This window comes from Lissotriton helveticus, chromosome 1_1 (assembly GCF_964261635.1).
Source record: "Lissotriton helveticus chromosome 1_1, aLisHel1.1, whole genome shotgun sequence".
Taxonomy (NCBI): Eukaryota; Metazoa; Chordata; class Amphibia; order Caudata; family Salamandridae; genus Lissotriton; species Lissotriton helveticus.
In genome coordinates, this window is record NC_136057.1 from 1,595,405,895 (window position 1) to 1,595,427,456 (window position 21,562).

The window sequence follows — 21,562 nt, forward strand, 5'->3', positions numbered from 1 at the left end:
TTCAATGCATTAATTTCAGTGAAGTCATTTCTCTTCCATTTCCACTATACATCTGTGATTCAATTCATACTTGTGCATTTTAGTGTAGACATCATTTTTCTGTTATGCAGACCATTGGTGGTGGTTCCATGCCATCATTGTTCTTTCAGTCCTGAAGATTTCCTCACATTATTGGTCAGTATAGTCACTGTTATTTCATTGCAGACATTGCTCTTTCATTATGCATGAGCCAGAGGTTCTGCTTTCTGCATTTCTATACATTCAGACCAGAACAGTCTCCTCTGAGTATGACTTGGGCATTGGAGGCTGTACAGTGCGTTCACTGCCCTTTAAAGGCTGGCATGTCCCAGACATTACACCTGAGCCTTTGGCAGTTGTGCTATGCTTTCGCTGCCCTGTTATTGCCTGGGCCATTATGATTATTCGAGAACAAATTCCTCTCATTATTCCTTAGCCATTAGAATTATTTCCTGTGCATTCACTCCCTGTCGGTGCAAATTGCCCTCTTCAGTTTCACTTCCTCATCCCTAGTTTTGTACTCTTCTGTTGTGCAGAGTTTTCCCTTTGTTTTTTACCCCTTGTTATTACATCTTCCTGCAAATTCCTCGCCTTATGAATACTATTTCCAAGCTTCTCACTAGGCTCGAAAACGTTTCTGCCGCAATGACACTCCAGGTGGCGCCACTGCTCCAGACATGACCTCGCCTCTGTAAAGGACAGCACTCTAGCATGTTAGGCATCAACCTGGTGTCAGTTGGTATTCCGCACCTCACTGACTGGGTCCAGAGCGCTCTCTCGAAGCCTTATTTGTCAGTGATCAAATGCGACTAGATAAAATGTCTCCACAAAGGACCCATAGTTTACCCTACTGTAGACGGTGCCACAAGCTTTAGTCCCTTTAGACCCCATGATTACTCTTCGTGGTGTCTGGGGTCAGAATATGATGCTGCTGCTGCATGCAAATCTTGCCCCTCTGTGCACCTGAAGGCCATCATGGAGAAAGAGGCCAAGGTTTTTTTTTTTTGACTGAGGCATCAGGGAGACTTCAAGTGTACTCCCGTCTCCCAGAGATAATTCACCTTCCTATGGAATGTTCTCCAAAAAAGCATCATAGGAAGGAGAAATATTCCTTCTTGAGGAAGCACTCACCTTTCTGAGTTCTTGATGCTATTCCCCGATGCAGGGCACCTGCCCTGGCACCTAAAATGATGAGACTGGAGTTTCCAGGCTCTTAATGCTTCCATATGCCAGTCGAGATCTTCTAGCTGGGGATGCTGTATCTTTTCATTGTGGCTCTGCAACCCTCTGGGCTGATCCCTGCCTGTTCCTGCGGACTTGGCAGATCTGCAGGTGGGTCTGGCAGGCACTGCACTGGCCACCAGGGACATCAGTCCTCCCATTTGTCTTCCCCTTCTACAACTGCCACCAAACCACTTTAGTGTGCCTTTAGTGTCACATGCCCATCCAGTGTGGGTCAGGTTCCATCATTTTCCTCCCAGGGTAGCTATCCATCACATACAACAGATGGTCCCTACACATCCCTCAACATGGCTATGCCCTTCCTTTTCTTTTTGCCTGCCAAATATTCCTCTCCATATCAGAGCCAATTTCATACAAGCACCTGTCCATTCTACTGCCTGAGGTGTGAGCATTACTCTCAAAGGGTACTATCGAGAGGGTACCATATCCAGAAATAGGAGTGTGCTGCTACTCTTTTTAGTTCCTTATTCCAAAGCGAGCACGGGGGTCTATTTTCATTCTCCGGCTTTTGAAGGCTTTCATGCGGAGGGACAAATTCTATCTGCCCTGGACACTGGGAACTGGTGTCCTTGGACCTGCTGTTCAAGGTGGACCACGAGTATTTTCAGTTTGTTGTACTCCCTTTTGGCCTAGACCGTACCCCTTGGATGTTAACAAAAGTGATGACAGTGATCACTGCCTGCCCCCCAGAGGTCCTTCCACACTTAGATGACAGGTTGTTGAAGCCAAGCTCGCCACAGTGAGTCGTAGACCACTTTGGAATGACAGCGAAACCCCTCATCTTTTGGGTTCATGATGAACGAGCCAAATTTGCCCCTGGCTCCTTCACAATTCCATTCATTGGAGCTATCCTGGACACTGTGATTCAGGCCTTCCCTCTGAATCTACGATTCCGGTCTATGATCCTGATGTTTCAAGCTCAATCCGGGATCATGGTGAAATCAGCTGTGAGGCTTCTTGGGTTTTTAGCCTCTTGCATCCACTTTGTCTGCTATACCAGGTGGCACATGTGCTCTGCTATAGAATCTGAAGTTCGAATGTGCCCAGCTTAAAGGGAATCTGACATATGTCATTTAAATCTTGGAGGAGATGGTTCACTATCTGAGGTGGCTGCTCTAACGCAATTGGTCCGACGTCGGGCCTCTCTCTTTTCCCTAACCAGAACTGATGGTGGTGACGGACACATCACTGCTGGACTGCATAGGTCAATTGGGAAAGAGGGAGATCAGAGGACTGTGGCCTCAGACAGAAGCCTGGTCTGACATCAAACTGTTGGAGTTACTGGCCTTTCGTGTGGCTCTGAAATAATTCTGATGGTTCCTCAAGAAGATACTGATGAAGTTTCTCACGGATAACACCACAAGGCATTCACCTGATCGCAAACCTCCTGGCATGGTCCCTCAATGCCAGAGCATATGAGCTGAGCAGGTGGCATCTGATATATTACCAGTGGTGTTATCATGAGGTAACGTAGGACATCTTCCAAAAGTGGAGAGAACCATTACAAGACCTTTTTGCCAAGGTCGACAACATGCATTGTCCGAACATTTTGCTTGTTGGCGTTTCTGCAAGAGACCTCGGTAGGAGATGGATTCCATCTGAAATAGAACCAGAGACTCATGTACGCCTTCCCTCGTTTCCCTCTCCTGCCCTGAGTTCTGAAAAAGGTAAAGAATGACTAGGCCCAAGTTACCTTAGTGGCTACAGAAGAGTATGGTATCTGGAACCGCTGGGCATGAGCATCTGTCCTCCAACCAAGCTACCACTCTACGAGGATCTTCAGTCCCAGCAATGGGGCAGAGTCCAACACCCAAATCTGTGCAATCTACACCTACATGCTTTTGAGATTGAGCAGCGGCAACTAGCTGCATTTGATCTGCTCCCTGAAGTGGTGAATGTCATATTTCTTGCCAGGAATCCTCCCACAAAATGCATTTTTGCTGGGCACCAGTACAAACTTTTGGACTGATGTGGCATTCATGAGACTGATCTATTGCAAGAAAAGCTGTCAAATGTGCTTTTGTTTGTTTTATTTTTAGCCCAACAAGATCTTGCAGTGGGCACTATTAAAGGTTATTTTGTCACCTATGTTTACCAGATCAACAGTTCAAGTTTAAATCACTTGTGTGATGAGATTTAGCAAAGGTTTGACACAAGCCCCTCCCAAGCAGTTTGTGAAGCCACAGTGGGACCGTAACTTGGTTTTGACATTTCTCATGTGTATGCTCTTCAGGCTTATGAATAGTTGTTTGCAGGTGTCTCTTGACTTTGAAGACTATCTTCCTCATTGTGATTACGTCCGCTCATTACATGGGTTAAATTTTAGAGCAATTACCATAACCCCCCACCAAGTTGGTGTAAGGACTCTGGCTGCATTCTTGACAAAAGTCGTGCCACCTATTTACATTGTGTTACAGCAAACAAATGATGTACGGAATGCTGACAATGCAAACATTCTTCCCCAGTCAAAAGATCTGGGTTAAATCCATCGCTCTTTTGCCCACTACGCCACACCAGTTTGGACCCAGCCGTATGCAAATCAGTCTTGACCCTGTGCCCCATTGGAACAGTCCAGATCTAACTGCCAGGCCAGGTCCTCCCTGGATCGGAAACAAGCATCCTGGGGCCGGTTTCAGGGTATGTCACCCTTCTTCAGCCAGGCTAGCTTGAATCCAGTGTTGTATATAAAGGGGGGTAACCCATATATACTACCTGACCTGGGTCAAACAAATACAGTATTAAGTAAAGTGGTCGCAGGAGTTCGAGCAAGTATTCAAACAATCATAGTAGCACAAAAACAACACAAATTTAAATGTGGTCAATAGATCCACTTCAGTGTCTTTGTATTGTTCCAAAATATCTGATGCAGTACAAATCAAAGCATCTAAAATATGAGTCTTACATATGCTCAGTAAAACAAAAATGCAAATGATTCTTATATATACAGTGCTCAGGGTGACGTGGAAAGAGAGGAAGATGGGGATGAAGTGTTCACGTGTGGGTAGGGGACAAGGAAAAGTAGTGGTGACATATACACATCAGTATAATTTGCTGTATACGTTTCCATACATGATTAAAATGTTCCCATTACAATACATAACTCCGCAGGACCCTGACTTTATCTTATGAGGTGTCACTAGAGTTTGTATTTGGAATGTAGTCGACGTTTCAACCCCTGTGGTTCAGGACAGGTAGTAGTCCTTGAGGTGGGGTCTTCTTCAGGACTAGTGGAGCACCTGTGGGAAACAAACAGTGTGTGAGGGGGTATATTTACAATGGTGTCTGTGCTAAATGGAAAGAATCAGGTACGAATACCTACGTGAGGAAAACGGGGGAACAATTCCACCGTATTCTGTATGGATGTAGGGCTGAGAAAACACTCTTAATAAGAGAGGGAAACAAAAAAGGGGCCTTGAGTGGCATTTGAGATGGATTATCTCAGTAACTCTGGGGTAGTACAAAATTCAGTACTCACTTCAAATAGATTAAAGGATAAGCATCAGGATATAAATTCCTGGTAACGATGTGGAGATATATAAATAAATATATGTAGGGGCAAACAGCGACACGGTCGGCTCACAGGTCCAGGGATCAATCCCTTTTGAGCTGAAAGGAAGAACAAAGTCTACGTATATAATGAGAAACAATAGATGTAAGAGACTGACATCTGCAATTCTACAATGGAAGAAGTTGGGTTCTACACTTGCCAACAGAAATGGGCATGTAAGATGAGTCATATGGACAGAAAACTGGGTGCGTACTGTACCTAGAGTCGGTGGTATTTAAAGGATGAAAGCCAGGACTCCACCTCTAAATCATTTAACTTCTAAAACCAATTAAAAACAATCTCCACCGCAACGGGTGTAAGATCAAAACAGGCCAAGTATCGTTACATCAATGGTGCAATGGCTGGGATAAGAGAAGAACATGTCGAAGGCCGGTTACTGCCTTGAACAACAAATAATTAATTACTCGCCTATGCGCCGGTATTCAAAACAACAACAAAACGCCCACTGAATTAGGCAAAGTCCGATTGCATAAATCGTGGGATGGCGCTAAAGGCCTGAGTGCTAAATATGTCCCTGATGGGGCGGTATCACTAAGATCAAACGGGTAGAAGAATCGCAGCTACCATACCTCTCCGGCTCGATTCACTCCGAGGGTGGTGAACCAGAGTAGAGCGGCCGAGTCTCTTTAACAGAAAATGATCGATAGCGCGAGGACGTGGCAACGCGCTACGTCATGATCCCAGGCTGACGTGGCAGCCCCCGGCACTTCCTGGACCTTCAGCTGGACCAAAAATGGGTGTTTTGATTTTACATTGTCCGTACCAAGGAACACTGTGTGGACTATCATCTTTTTGTGTATTTCTTGGGGCGAAAAAAGGGTAAGCATAGCAAAAGAGGACCCTGTCTGGGTGGATAGTCCTCTGCCTTAAGATCTGCTATATACTCACCAAGAAGCAATCCCTGGAAGGCCTAAGAGCTCATTCTAAAGGGCTATGGCTCATTCAACGTCATTGGCTTGTGGAGTACCTGTACTTGACATCTGCTAGGCCCTGACATGGGAGTCATTGTTTACATAGCACTATTGTCTTGACAGCCTGGTCCGGCAGGAAGGACAATTTGCCCAATTGGTCCTGCAGGACATTCTAGTTTGAGTCTACTTCACTTATCCTCCACAAGTTGATTTCTCTACTCTAAGGCGAGGAACCTGCAGTTAGAAGTATTCATTAAAAAACACAAGTTACTTACTTTCGGTATTGCCTTTTCTGATGGATATTCTAACAGTAGATTCCTCACTGCCCTTCCACTACCCCAAGAGCACAGCCTAAGAGAAGCTTTTAGATCCAATTTGGTGCCTGGGGAATATTCTAAAGTGAGGAATCTGGAGTTAAAGTATCCACCAGAAAGACTATTACCGAATCTTTGCTACTATTAATAAATGTTTGGGTCCTAGAGGTGAACCAAAGCCCTATGAGGAACACATCTCCTGCTGTCATCGGTGACCTTTCTTGGGCCAATAAAGTCATCCATTTGATCAATTGATCACATCATTCTCAAATTCATTATCACTCCAGCTTGCTGGATCAGTATAATATTAATTATTGTGACGAAATGTGGTTACAACAGTAGTCCGAGACTAACCAAGGACAATCATAAACGTCTGTGACCCTTGTTGTAACCAGCTGGGGATCTGTGGCGCAATTGATTGTCTGTGAGAGGGACTCTGGGAACCCGCTATTTTCATGTTAATGAGGTATCCACTGTGTGGGTGGAAAGAGCTCTTCCCTGGGGATTTTGTGACATACATTGAGCCCTGGAACTAGATTCAGTCCTCAAAGCGTGGTATATTTTCTCCTCTTCCTCTCTGAGGGGTGTCTGCAGTGCACAGGGGAGGAGTAAGTCTGAAGGGGGTGAAGAGTCGCTCATTAAAACCATTTCCCTGCCTCAAGCGAAGATTTGGTCATGTATTATAAAAATAGCAGACTGAGAGAAAAAGGAAGAAACACTGAATCAAAAGACATATGATAAATCAGAATTGTCACAGTGTAGTGAGGCTAGAATGTGGAAAGCGAACAAAAGCAGCAAAGCGTAAAATATAATAGCTGAATCCAGACTGGAGATCTTTCTCTATATTCACTCTGCATCTAGTGGCTCGGTCTTAAACCTGCCTTTACAAGGAAGTCTAGGTGGTTGCCTTGTTAGAAGTAAGCATGTGTAACGTGCGCCACTGCACGCTCTATGGTACAGGTTTCCCAACACCCCGATCCACTGCCTTTGTATATCTGCGAAATGGCATATCTGATTGATCAATTAGGGCGTTTTGTGTATTACACCCATTAGTAGCAGGAATTTCAAGAGTCTATCACCATATCTGGATTGAGAATGAACCTCCAGTTAGCATTACGCGACCTAGGAGGTCTTGGAGATTGAAAGTTTGCGGCTGTGGTGGCACAGGTTTCCCAGGTTTGTGCTTTGAATCCTCTAACCCCAGCATTACTGACCACCTGAGTTCAGGCTGTAGAGGATGTCTCGTGGGGGTGCAGGCGGTCCCATGGCGCTGCAAATTATGGTCTTTGTAGGAGGGCATAGAAATTAAAGTGAAACTTCATCCCAACACATGCTCCTTTTTTCAGTGGCAAGTTCATCCGACCCTGCTTAGCCTTTTTGTTATCTCCCTTTCTAACTCCTGGGCAGTGGGAGTAACGATGAGTCATTTTGGAAAGGGGGCTCGTGTGTAGGAAAGCACCACCTAGCCGAGTAGCAGCTGAGGAGCCAGTGGACTTCTCATAAAGAGATGATGAACTCCAAGGACGTCTGCCTAGCCTGTAAGCCCTTCAGCAACCCCATTGTCTTGCTACCCTTTTCACCATTTCCGGTGGCTAAAAAGGCTTCAGGAGCGACAACTCTGTATACCGTAACACTGACATCCGCCCAAGCCTTAAACCAGTCCATCTCATGTACTCCAGCGCCCTTCTGGAGCTCCCTCCGAACAGATCTACGAACACATCCACACTTTCACCATTCGAGAAACCACTAAAATCACACCTTTTCCGCATCTGCTTGAATGATCAGACTTCCCATTCAACTCACGGTACACTTCACTATATTTACTGCTCCAGCTGATTCATCTCCATTTTGATCTCACCATTGCAGTTTTGTTTGTTGGAATGCTTCTCTAGTCTATTGTAAAGTGTACTAATAACCCAAGATGTAGGAGCCGCTGTATAGAAGCTTCAAATGAAGATAAATGAGATAGGTCCCTATACTCTATGCTGAGTGTTGACGACGTTGTGGCAATGTAGCCCTCGCATAATGGCTGTTCATGGCCTCTTTTGTTGGCAGGGTCTTTTGTGACCTCCAACAGTCGTCCTCCCCGGTAAGCGTCCTGCATGGTTTTCAAAGAAGTGCTTTTTTTTTTCTCCGTACTCAAGGGAGTTGATCTGTCAGTTAAATAGTTTACATGACTTCACTTTTACACATGGGAAATGGTTTCTGAAGAAGCTCCCTGGGGCCTTTTGTGATAAACCAAACGTGTTCCTTCCCTTCTGAAGGTGAGCACCCTTTGTCAACAAATGGCTTAAGTGGCTCTCTATGTTCGTAATAACTTTCCTTGACCATTTTTTTTCCCACCAGAAGCCCTTGCAGAGTGATACTATTGGTATAGGGAAAGGTTATTCATGTGGAGGAGAATAATATGGTTGGTCATGAGAAAAGGACAGTATTGGTATTTTTGCTAGTAAATCTCTTCGTCTGTTTTTGTTTACAGTTATGAAATGGAAAGTGCATCTAATGCGTCATCCTTCTATTTCTTCTCCTCTCTGCACTGTTGACTGGAAGATGATTTCTCTAGAATCTCTGCTGGCAGGAGTAGCGACATCTTTAAAGGTGGTACCTAGGTAGATGGACGCAGAAGAGAACCCTGAAGGATTGGGCCAGTGTGAAATGGCTTGTGGTGGCGTCTAAGACGACGAACTCTTAGTCAGTTGGTTGTCATTCAATGTGGTGTTAGACTGAGAGGTCCCTGCAATCTTTACCATCTTCTTTGCGATAGACCAGGAGGAGGATTTTGTTAGTGAAATGGTCGACGATAATGTTTTTGATGCCTCTTTCTTTGACTTTCACCTGCCGTTGGTGTAGAAAGACATTGTTTGGGGTGGAGAAAGTGAGTGCTGTGTGTCCTTAATCCTTTTTTAAGCGAATGTCTGACAGAAATCACAGAACGGTGATTTATGATTTTGACATGGACAGTAGATGCATAAAAATATGCATGCTGCAGAACTCCAGACGTTCATTGCTTTAATGTGTTCATGAGCCCTCAAAATGGTTTCCCTTTTACATTTCACACATTTCTCTGCTTTGATAATACAGTCTGACATTACTTGCCTCTGTGTCCTTGGCCCTCTGTCATGTTGACCACATTTTTTTGCCTGTTTTCAATATTTAGTTTGTCCTCTCCTTTTCTGCTACATTCGGCTTCTACGTCTTTCGTTTCTGTAATGTATCTCCTATTGATTAAATACATCTTTATTGGTGCCCTTGAACTACAGCGATGTATAAAGCTGGGAAATCAATGTAGGTTTTTGGCATAGGGTCGATGTCCTTTCTTTTGCCTCTTAGCATGCAGTCCATGTTGGTAGAGTAGAATAGCTTTCGTTCGTTGGGTGGGATTTTCCATTTTGTGTGCCTGGATTAATCCGTTCAATCTTCAGAACGGGCAGCCCTTGCCTAAGTGGTATGCTTTCTTCTCAACGAGGCACACGATTGGATGATCATACAGATTTAACTCTCCCCTTGTTTCTGGAAATAAGAATCTTATCCTGGAGTTAGCAATGCACACAAACTCTCCTCTCTGTCCCAGAAGAGAATACTACTGTTATTGTAATGTCTATAAAGTTAAATCTAAAGATATAGTGCAAATATATTGAGCTCTGTTCCAGAAGCAATCCATAACGCCTTACCCAGATTTGAGTGCTCTTGTGGTAGGCCAAAGACATTCTGGAGACAGACGTAAGTTAAGTCTAGAGGCCTGCTTCCCTCAAAATGTAATCTATGCCTCATTCTCTAAGGAGATAGTCTAGCGGCGCAATGAGAATATGGTGATACCCCCTCTTGCAGATGCAAAATTCTCCCACCATCAACACACGCTGGAATCCTTTAGAGAGATGCAGATGGTTTAGTGCGCATTGAGTATGCACTTCACTTTTCACCACTTACAGGAATTGATTCTGCAAAGAGGAGTGGGACCATTCTCCTTGCTGCTACTTTCATTGGGATTCTGTGAGGAATGACGAGAATAAACTATGGTTCGAGGCATGTGGGCTGCTGAATTCATATCTATAGCATAGATCGCCGCCTAGTGTTGGGTCCGGATGATTGCACATTGTTGTCCTGGAAGAGTCTTCGAAGTATCACGAGATAGGTGGCTCCTCCCCTGGACTACAGTGCGCATGGGCATCGACTCCATCCCCAGATTGTTTTTTTCCGCCATTGGGTTCGGATGTACTTTCGTTCTCTCAGTTCGGAATTGACATAATTCTTGAGGCCAAAAGGCCTTTTTCTCTCTTTATCGTCGGTATTGTTGCATTTGGTGCCCAGTTCTGTTCGGACTCGCCTTCCGAGTTCAACATCCAGGGAGTCGCGTGACTCTTTGGTGTTCGAGGCCCAGTCGACGCAGCAAGACCCTCGACGACGCGACATGGAACGGAGCCCGTTCAAGAAGTGTCCCGTGTGCGGATCGAAGTACCCACACATCGACGTCCACCCGGTGTGCAACAAGTGCCTGTCGCCGGACCACGATGAAGCCAACTGTATGGCTTGTTCCAGGTTTCGTTCCAAGAAAACGATTCGGCTTCGGCGCGTGGCGCGCATGGAGGCCCGGCAGTCTGCCCCGGCACCGGTGTACATCTTCGACAGCGAGGAAGCAGACGAACACGAAGTTCAGCTGCAGATTTCACCTCCAGCGGAAGAAGTCGACTACGACTCTCGTGGATGTCGAAGGCCTACCCGTAGAAGAAGTCGTCGACGAGGTAGGAGACGACGATGAGGCCTATGGGGCCATGGAAGATAGCTCAGAGGACGAGCTATGCCCCGTTCGAACACTTACGAAGGCTCAGGTCGAGGGATCGCCTATCGGCCTTACCCAAGACCTTCTACCAAAATCCACTGCCCCGCCTCCCGGCCCGGCTACGGACGCTTCGACGGAGCCGCCATTAAAGAAATCGAAACCGAAAGTGAAACCTTCGGTGTCCGCACAGCCTAAAGTGGTTCAGGCACAATCGAAACCGAAACCTTCGGATCCACCGTCGACACCCTCGTCCTCCGAGGTGTCGGGACAGCCCAAGCCAAAGAAGCCTGTCGACCCGGCAAAGTCGGTGACTTCCGTCCAGCCGAAGCAGGCTAAAGGCGTCGAGCTGAAGCCCAAAAAGGCCATCCAGACTCCGTCAAGCAAGGGCGTCGAGCCGAAGTCCGGACCGGGCATCGAGCCGGAGCGGAGCAAGGGCGCGGCAACAAAGGCTGCAAAGGGCGTCGAGCCGAAGACCGGCAAGGCCATCGAGCCGAAGGTTGGTGCCCCTAAAGCAGTTGCCCAGGACACCAATACTGGCAAGCCTTGAGCCGACCAGCCAAAGTCATCGACGATCGAGTCTTCCCACGTTGCTGGACCGAGGTCGTCTGTCGTATCGGCGAAACCGTCCGCTTCCTTCACGAAGCAGGTTTCGGACTCCCTCAAGCGTATCAGGGACAAGGCCTCGGCGGAAGACCCCAAAACGCCTTCCGCACCGAAGCAGTCGGTCCCCACCTCCAAGTCATCGACGCCACTCCTCTTCACGTTTCCGCCGAAAGTGGCACTAAAGGCCTTCGCACCACGGGCGGCGCCCGAAGCGAAAACGCACAGTGCTGTGGGGTCGACGCCTACTCTCCCGGCTGGGGACTCCACGCATCGACCACCATTACTGGAGGAACAGTCGGAACGTTTCATCGATGCCGACACTGGGAAGCTTACGCTTTACAAGCGAAAAATAACTGCAACGACGCCTTTGGAGTCATATACCATTCCTTTGAAGCGCAAAAGGCCTGCTTCTGATGCACCAGTCTTGGTCGAACCATTGACTCCTCGGACTCAAAGAATTGCCACGCCCTCGCCAACTTATTCCGATGCCGAGGATGCTGGGGATCAAGATGAGGAATACAGCTTCCCGGCCCACACTGATCCTGATGCACAACAGGACGCATGGGTGGACACAGGTGACCAGGGGGATCAGCAACCCGCCCTCGACCCTCAGATATACAATATCAAAACGTCTCCCACTGAGGATTCTGCGGCATTCAATGCCTTGATTGAAAGGGCGGCTACGAACCACGACGTTGAACTCCATGCTGACCCTGTGGAGGTGGACTTCCTCTTTGACACTTTTTCAGCAGCTGAAAAGACTGCAAAAACCCTCCCAATGCTGAAAGGGGTCCTCAAACATGCTGCGGACATTTTCAAAGAGCCCACACGGGCTAGGGTGGTCAACCCTAGAATTGAAAAGAAATACCGACCGGCACCTGGCGACCCCACTTACATCACGGGCCAGTTGCCATTGGACTCTCTGGTCGTTTCTAATGCCCGCAAGAGGGCAAATTCGCAAACCACTGGTGAAGCTCCTCCCCCGGACAAAGAGTCCAAAGTGCTAGAGGCATCGGGAAAGAGGGTAGCAGCCCAGGCGGCCAATATATGGCGTATCTCTAACACGCAGGCGCTCTTGGCACGCTACGACAGGGCACACTTCGACACACTAGAGACCCTGTTGCAACATCTCCCAGACCAATATAAGGAGGCTGCGGAGAGGCTTATCCAGGAAGGGAAGCTCATCTCCAACGCTTCAATAAAGTGTGCCCTGGACGTTGCCGATACTGCAGCCAGGGCAATTAACACCAGTGTGATGTTAAGGCGACAGGCATGGCTCAGAATCTCTGGATTTAAGCCTGAGATCCAAACTACCATCCTCAACCAGCCAGTTAACCCTGACAGATTATTTGGTCCTGAGGTGGATACCACCTTGGAAAAAATAAAAAAGGATACCGAGACTGCCAAGTCCATGGGAGCTCTCCAATCCCAACAGTTTCGGGGGAGCACTTTTCGTCGCTCAGGCAATAGGGGTGTTTCCAGAGGCCAGATGTCCCAGCAAACACAATTCAATAGAGGTGGGGCGCAATCCTCTTACCCCAAACAGAATAGAGGAGGTTATCGGGGCAACAACGCCAAAGGCAGAGGCAAGGGCAACAACAACTCCCGTTCCTCCGCCTCCAACAAACAGTGGCGCCCTGTCACTGCCCCCGACCATTCCACACCTGTCGGGGGGGAGACTCCAGCGGTTCCTGCCAGTCTGGAAAACCATCACCACAGACAGGTGGGTCAGGAAACTTATCCAGTACGGCTATTGTTTGGAGCTCACATCCACTCCACCCAACATACCACCAAAACACCGTCCTATGTCCACAGAGCATTTGCACTTATTGCAGCAGGAGGGTCTTGCATGCTGCAAAAGGGCGCTATAGAGCTCGTGCCAGTGGAGGAGGAAGGCACAGGGGTTTACGCCCTGTACTTCTTAATCCCAAAGAAGGACGGGTCCCTCAGGCCTATTCTGGACCTCAGGCCCCTAAACCAGTACATTCTCTCAGAACACTTCCACATGCTAACGCTGCAGCAGGTTCTTCCGCTCCTCAATCAGGGAGACTTCCTCGCAACCTTGGACCTCAAGGATGCTTACTTCCACATTCCACTCCATCCATCACACAAAAAATACCTCAGATTCACCATTCAAAATCGGCATTATCAATTCAAGGTCCTTCCTTTCGGAGTGACCACGGCCCCCAGAGTGTTCACCAAATATCTAGCGACAGTGGCGGCGCACCTCAGAAGACAACACATCTATGTCTACCCTTATCTGGACGACTGGCTGGTTCAGGCAAAGTCGGCCCAGCAGTGCGCCGCGGTCATGTCCCACACCATTCACCTTCTTCACAGTCTGGGGTTCTCCCTGAACTATCCGAAGTCGCACCTTCAGCCAGCCCATGTGCGGCAATATCTAGGTGCATTAATCAATACTCTGGCAGCCACGGCTCAGCCAACTTCAGCGCGGATCAACATCCAGTCGCTAATCCAACCGTTCCAACCGCAACACTCGCTTCCTGCGAGAGTGTTCATGCAGTTGATAGGCATGATGGCCTCCTGCATTTTCATAGTCCCGTACGCGAGGTTACATATGCGTCCGCTCCAGGAATGCTTAGCGCATCAGTGGAATCAGGCTCAGGGACAGTTGAAAGACCTAGTGTTGGTCACCGGTCGGGCATACAACTCTCTGCATTGGTGGAATCCACACAACCTTTGCAAGGGCCGACCGTTCTAAGAGCCTGTCCCACAGATCATCCTGACGGCGGACGCGTCTCTCCAGGGATGGGGAGCTCATGTACTCCACTACACAGTGCAGGGACTATGGACAATACAGCAAAAGAAGATGCACATCAACTACCTAGAACTGATGGCAATCTTCATGGCACTGAAAGCATTCAAAGTACATCTGTGCAACAAGGTCGTGTTGATCCGGACGGACAACATGACAGCCATGTACTACATCCAGAAGCAGGGAGGTACACACTCTCCACAGTTGTCTCATCTGGCTCAGAGCATGTGGAAGTGGGCCATTCAAAGGAACATCTTCCTCATGGCGGAACACCTCCCAGGCACGGACAATCAGATGGCGGACCTGCTCAGCAGGTACAGCCACCAGATGCATGAGTGGGAGATACATCCATCAGTACTCCGCCCGTACTTTCAGAAGTGGGGTCATCCACAGATAGACCTGTTCGCCACAAGGGAAAACGCAAAATGCCAAAGCTTTGCCGCCAGGTTCCCTCACCCACAGTCGCAGGGCAATGCGATATGGATGAACTGGTCAGGCAGATTTGCGTACGCTTTTCCCCCAGCACCTCTCATACCGCTGGTGGCAAGAAAGCTAAAGCAACACTCGATGACTCTCATCCTGGTTGCTCCAACGTGGGCACGCCAGCACTGGTACACCACGTTTCTGGAATTCTCCGTGGTACCGCATCAAAGGCTACACCTCACGCCCAAGCTTTTGACGCAGAGCCATGGCGACATTCAGCATCCAGATCCGCAACAGCTCAACCTGGCGATCTGGCTCCTGAAGTCTTAGAGTTTGGCTACCTTGACTTGCCTCCTGCATGCATGGATATCATACGGGAGGCAAGAAAGCCCACCACCAGAGCCTGCTATGCAGCAAAATGGAAGCGGTTTGTCATTTACTGTGCTACACACAACATCAACCCGCTAGATGCATCCACTCCCAACATCATCTGCTATTTGTTACATCTTTACAAATGCAATCTAGCATACGCTTCCATCAGGATACACTTATCCGCCATAGCAGCTTATCTCCAGAACAGGAAGCATCTCTCCGTCTTCAGAGTGCCTGCCATTAAAGCCTTCCTAGAAGGCCTGAAGCGGGTCATCCCTCCCAGGACCCCGCCGGCTCCTGTATGGAACCTCAATGTGGTCCTCACCAGGTTAATGGGCCCACCTTTTGAGCCTCTACATTCATGTGAGATTCAGTTCTTGACATGGAAAGTGGCTTTTCTCATTGCCATTACGTCTCTGCGACGTGTTAGTGAGCTACAGGCGCTCACTGTACAAGAGCCATTCATTCAAATTCACTCCAACAGGGTGGTGCTGCGCACTAACCCTAAATTTCTTCCTAAAGTGGTTTCGCAGTTCCATGTCAGACCATTGAACTGCCCGCATTCTTTCAAAATCCAGAAACAGTTGCCGAAAGAATGCTCCACACTCTTGATGTCAAGCGAGCCTTGATGTACTACATCGATAGAACCAAAGACTTTAGGAAAACACAACAACTCTTTGTTGCCTTCTCAGCCCAGCACAAAGGCAACCCCATTTCCAAGGCAGGTATTGCCAGGTGGATCGTTAAATGCATTCAAATTTGCTATCACAAGGCTAAGCGCACTTTAACGGTCCCTCCAAGAGCCCACTCCACCCGAAAGTTGGGGGCCTCTATGGCTTTCCTTGGTAATATCCCTTTGGAAGATATTTGTAGAGCAGCCACATGGTCTACACCACACACATTTACTAAACACTACTGTGTTGATGTGCACTCCAAGCAGCAAGCAGCTGTAGGGCAGGCTGTTCTTAAAACGCTTTTTCAGACTTCTGCAGCTGGCACAGGTGGCCGCCGTTAATGGAGGGACTGCTATGTATTCTATGCTATAGATATGAATTCAGCAGCCCACATGCCTCAAACTGAATATGCTACTTACCAGTATGCATCTGTTCTTGGCATGTAGGGCTGCTGACTTTTTAACACTTACTCTTAGCATGGCCATCACTAACACTATTACACTCCATCTTTGCCACAATGGCTAAAAACAATCTGGGGATGGAGTCGATGCCCATGCGCACTGTAGTCCAGGGGAGGAGCCACCTATCTCGTGATACTTCGAAGACTCTTCCAGGACAACAATGTGCAATCATCCGGACCCAACACTAGGCGGCGATCTATGCTATAGATATGAATGTCAGCAGCCCTACATGCCAAGAACAGATGCATACTGGTAAGTAGCATATTCATTCTTATGTCTATTGATAGTGACATCCCTTGACAAAAGGCTGTTTATAAGGGTTGACCTCCTTTCAAGCCGCCAAGTAAGCGATCCCGTCTGAGAGCGGCATTGGTGGTTGGTAGTTCTCCAGTACTTTGTTTTTCTCCTGGACAGAGTTGAGGCAGTGCCACTATAGGGCTAGGACGGTATCTGGGATCTGTTGTCACCCTTTATAGACCTGGGTTGTAAAATATGCATGTTGAAGTGGGTAGTGACGAATGTGAGATTGGACCGCTGCTGCAGAAGGGATGGGGTTGTACACAGAATGATATAGGCAGGATAATTTGTCTTCTGCATTCTTGGCTATGAACATCTCATTTTGGGCATCTTTCACTCTCTACAGGCTTTCGCTCCTGGAGGAGTGGCGCGGCGTGCGGGATGATGAGCTGTCACAGATCAGCGGGATCCCGGGCTGCATCTTCGTTCACACCAGCGGCTTCATCGGTGGGAACCTGACGAAAGAGGGGGCTTTGGCTATGGCACGGAAAACCCTGGAGAAACAGCTAGCTGCTAATGGACAGTGATCTCTCAATTCTCTTACATCCCAGCAAGCCTCCAATGGACGGCAGTCACTGAACACTATCCTATTCCAAGTAGTCTCCCCTCTGACTGTACCACAGTGTTCACCTGCTAGTCTCACTCTGACAGAAGATTGTGCCGTGCCAGCTTGTCTGCACCCTTGAGTTCAAGCAAGGCTGCGGTAGACAATCCCTTCAACCCATCCCTAAAGAAAAAGACCTACTGCCCCCTCCTTAAACTGGTTTAAATGCAGACATTTTTATGTATTCAGTGGCATTTGTTTTCTTTCCATTAAATTAATATCTTGATTATGTTTGATCCTTTACGATTGATTCGATGATGACACTATCAACCACCAGTATTGTTAGTGGCAAAGCATATACTACAGATCGAAAGTAGTTGTCAAAGGTATCCTCTCAAATACAGTTCCTACTCACATTTTGATTTTTGCTGGCATATGCTTGGGAGCTGAGTGGGACCTTTTTACCCCTAACTCTTCCTTACTCCATTTGATATTTAAGGGCCTTTAAGATTCACCTCACCTCACCTCTCCTATCCCTTGCCAAACATGACCATTTTTTCCAAGGTGAAATATCTCGTAAATAGCGCAGTGTGCTAGGGTTTGTATACCTGTAGTCAGTGCTTTAAATGGGCCGGTACTGTCCGGTACGGAGTACCGGCACTTTTTTTTATTTTGGGAGGGAGAGTACCGGCACTTCTCAAGAGAAATGCTATACTTTTAATTGGAGAGTACCAGCACTTCTCAAAAACAAGCAGGTACTCTGGTACAGAGTACCTGCACTTATATTTTTCCATTTCAAGCACTGCCTGTAGTAAGCGTTATGTTCAGTTTTAAAAGGATTCAAGGTGTGTTTGCAGAGGCTGTGTGCGACTCTGCAGCCACCCTGGTATTCATGGCGGCCAGTTGGTGAAGGCGTTCATTGCTACGAAAGCTGTCAGGCAGCCTGTCCAAGGCAGCCGCATGGAAATACCCCCAGAGCTGCCCGCCCGCAGTACTGGGACATAAACACGGCAATAGTTCTTAATTGGAATATGTTCTCGATTACGCCTGTCTTATGCTGTGATTAAACGGGCCCAGTGGATGTCAGTAGATGCTGGCAGGAACATGCCAGTGTTATTGGCAATAACAGAGTTATGTCTCCTTCTCCCAGTTGTTCGTAGACTATACCAAGTTTCTGAATTTCCTCCTGGAGCCAGAAAGTGAAATAGCGTTTGGGCGCTCTTCTAGCGCCCTAGGGCCAGATGTAGGAGCCAAAATACCGGTCGGTAACGGCCAATTCGGTAATGGCCATTGATTCCTATGGGCTTCAATGCCCATAGGAATCAATGGGCATTACCGAATCGGTATTTACAGAATCGGTAAATACCGAATCTTAACGATTCGGTATTTACCGATTCAGAAATACCTACACCCCCCCCCCCCCCACACCCCCCCTCTATTTTACCACTTCTTAAATACCGAATCGGTAAAATTCGGTATTTAAGAAGTGGTAAAATAGAATTACCTACATCTAGCCCCTAGTGTTATAGCAATGGCTTATTATGTGCAAAATGGTACAGGTAAAGCGGCTGTAAATTGTCATCCAGGACCTCTAAGACAACACACTAATTTGCCATGCCGATCTTGTGCAATCAAAAAAAAATATCCCGCGCATAATTGGCTCTAGTAAAGTATGTTACTCTGCCTAACTGATATTCTGAAAGCAGCCTTCCCTGCATCTCTGATTATAGTAAAGGGGCCGCCCATACCTTACCTGGTTGCAGCTTATGCCTCGTTGTTTGTTGAGAAAACACCCTGTGCCTAGGTGAATCTGGTAATACAACAGCTGGTTCCCACACTGCAGCTTTCCCTGCATAACTGCTTATGAAGCCGAACCCTGGGTGGATACCTGGTTCGTAAGAAACAGGACACTGTGCACAGCTGTTTCTAGCAGTGTGCCTTGCACAACTTGTCCTGGAAAGAAGCACTGCATAGCTGGTTCTTATGCAGAAGCACCCGTTACTTACCTGCTTAGCATAAAGCAGAACCCTGTGTGGATATTTGTTTCTTATGCAGCAGTACCCTGATCTCAGCTGTTTCTAGCAGTGTGCCTTGCACAACTGGTCCTGCAAAGCAGCACCCCATAGCTGGTTCTTATGCAGAAGCACCCGTTGCTTAGTATAAAGTAGAACCCTGTGTGGATACCTGATTCTTAGGCAGCAGGGCCCTGTGCACAGCTGCTTCTAGTAGTGTGCCTTGCACAACTTGTCCTGGACAGCAACACCCCATAGCTGGTTCTTATGCAGAAGCACCCGTTACTTAGCTGCTTAGTATAAAGTAGAACCCTGTGTGGATACCTGGTTCTTATGCAGCAGGACCCCGTGCACAGCTGTGTCTAGCAATGTGCCCTGCACTACTGTTCCTGGAAAGCAGCACCACATAGTTGGTTCTTCCTAGCATGGCCGGTTCTACCACAGGGGCTCTACTTGCCTTGTACAGTTGGTTCTTGTATGGCAGCAGTCGGCGCTGCGTTCCATGTAATGCACAATGTTGTAAGACAGTATACCTTACTCTAGAAAAGCCTTGTTGACTCTTGAAAAACAGTGTCCAGTGCATTGTTGGTTTTGGTAAAGCAGCACACCACATGCATTAGGATGTTATTCAAGAGCCACCCGTGCACAGCCGGCCCAATAAATGGGAGACGTGCAGTGCATAATTGGTTTTAGAAAATCAGCACAAGTGAATGATAAAGCAGCAAACCAGCTTCTAGTAAATATGCACTCCTGTTAAAGACCCATTTCCACTGTAGCTTGTCAGTCCTATGTGCCTAGCATGTTATGGTAGAGCAGGAGCCCGTTTAAAGCTACTTTTGACTGTGCAGGAACCTATGCATATTTGATTATAGTAAAGGAGCACGACTTGCATAGTTGGTTTCTGGTAGATTGCCTCGCCACCTCTGGTTTACTAGTTCTAGCAAGGCAGCTACCAGTACATATCCGATTCTAGCAAAACCGCTACCAGTGCATACTTTCTTCTAGTAAAACTTCAACCAAGAGCATACCTGATTCTGGTAAAACTGCAACCAAGTGCATACCTGATACTGTACAAATGTAACCAGTGCATACCTGTTACTAGGAAACCGAAAACCAGTGAATACCTACTAAAGCAGCTATCTATTCATTTCTGAGTCTAGTAAAACTGCAATCAAGTGCATATCCGATTTAGTAAAACAGCAACCATTGCATACCTGACTCTTGTAAAGCAGCAACAGAGGCACATTCTAGGAGAGCTGCAATCAGTGCATACTAACATTCTATTAAAACTGCAACCAAGTGCATACCTGCTTCAAGTGAAACCACCCAAATGCATACCTATATGGGAAAACTGCAACAGGTGCATACCCGATTCTAGTGAAGCAACAACCGATGCATACCCGATTCTAGAACAAGAGCAACCGGTGCATACCTCATTCTAGGGAAGGAGCAATCAGTGCACACCTGACTTCAGTAAAACAGCGAAAAGTGCATACCCGATTCTAGGGAAGTTTCAACCGCTGCATACCTGATTTTGTAAAACTAACCAGTGCATACCTGATTCTAGTAAAACGCCAACCAAGTGCAAACCTGCCTCTAGCGAAACACCAACTGCTGCATACCTGATTCTAGTAAAGCATCTACCAGTGCATATGAGGTTTTAGTAAAACTGCAGCCAATTGTTAACCTGATTCCAGTAAAGCAGCAACCAAGTGTATACCCGATTCCAGTAAAACAGTGTGAGAAGTTGGCCTGATGTATGATGTCTCCAATTCTGGGGCACCTTGTATCAGTCCAAACAATCCCTTATGGTGGTGGTTGTAAGTCAACCTTGAAGACAAGCTATCCTAATGGTAGCATGGACTAAGCAGCCTTTAGGCTAGACTCAAGAGGGCATGTGAAGCCAGCTGTTTTACCATATGCAGTCCTGTAATATCAAATGAAAGGACACCACAAAAGTTATATATTATAAAAAATATATGTATTTATTACTAGAATAATCCCCTGTACTCTTTGAGTATAGAAGCACAAGCGTTTAAACAAAAGCACAGTTTAACATATGAAAGTTGCACAATTATGGATGAGGCCGGTGGCCACTCAAACCATATATCAAAAAAGTGGTACAAGTATCACCTTACGAACAGTGGTAAGGCCTGGGGCCTTGGGAATCGCTGGGACTACACTGGACTAACAGCAGTTAGGACGGGAGTAGCCCGCGGGAATCGGGTGCAGCGCTAAAAGCACACGCATGCACCAATGCAAAGTCAATGGTGCGTAAAAGTTACAAAGTAACTGTTTTGGAAGTCTTCCGACTGGAATAAAATTACCACACTTTAAACTACAACACTAGAGGTGTAAACCACTACAGGAGCACCGGTGTTAGATCGTTACCTCACCCACAGGAAGCGGGTGCATAGGTGCCAAAGTGTCGGGTTTCGTTGTGTAGATCTATGGAGCCCGGAGATGAAAATGCTGCAGGCGGCCAGGAGAGAAGAGTCCGGTTGGATCCAAGGGTGGATCGAAGATGTAGAGTACCTGAAAGCAGAGGGGAGAGAGTCTGGGTCACTAGC

At 47.3% G+C, this 21,562-nt stretch overlaps 1 protein-coding gene across 1 annotated transcript in view; it reads left to right on the forward strand.

Moving 5' to 3' along the window:
- Positions 1-17,271, forward strand: part of MYG1 (MYG1 exonuclease) — a 151,220-nt gene extending 133,949 nt beyond the window's left edge. The window contains exon 7 of the mRNA XM_078687613.1: positions 16,783-17,271. Coding sequence (XP_078543739.1) covers positions 16,783-16,963 — 181 coding nt within the window. The 3' untranslated portion in view covers positions 16,964-17,271. The remainder of the gene's footprint in view (positions 1-16,782) is intronic.
- Positions 17,272-21,562: the final 4,291 nt, after the last annotated feature.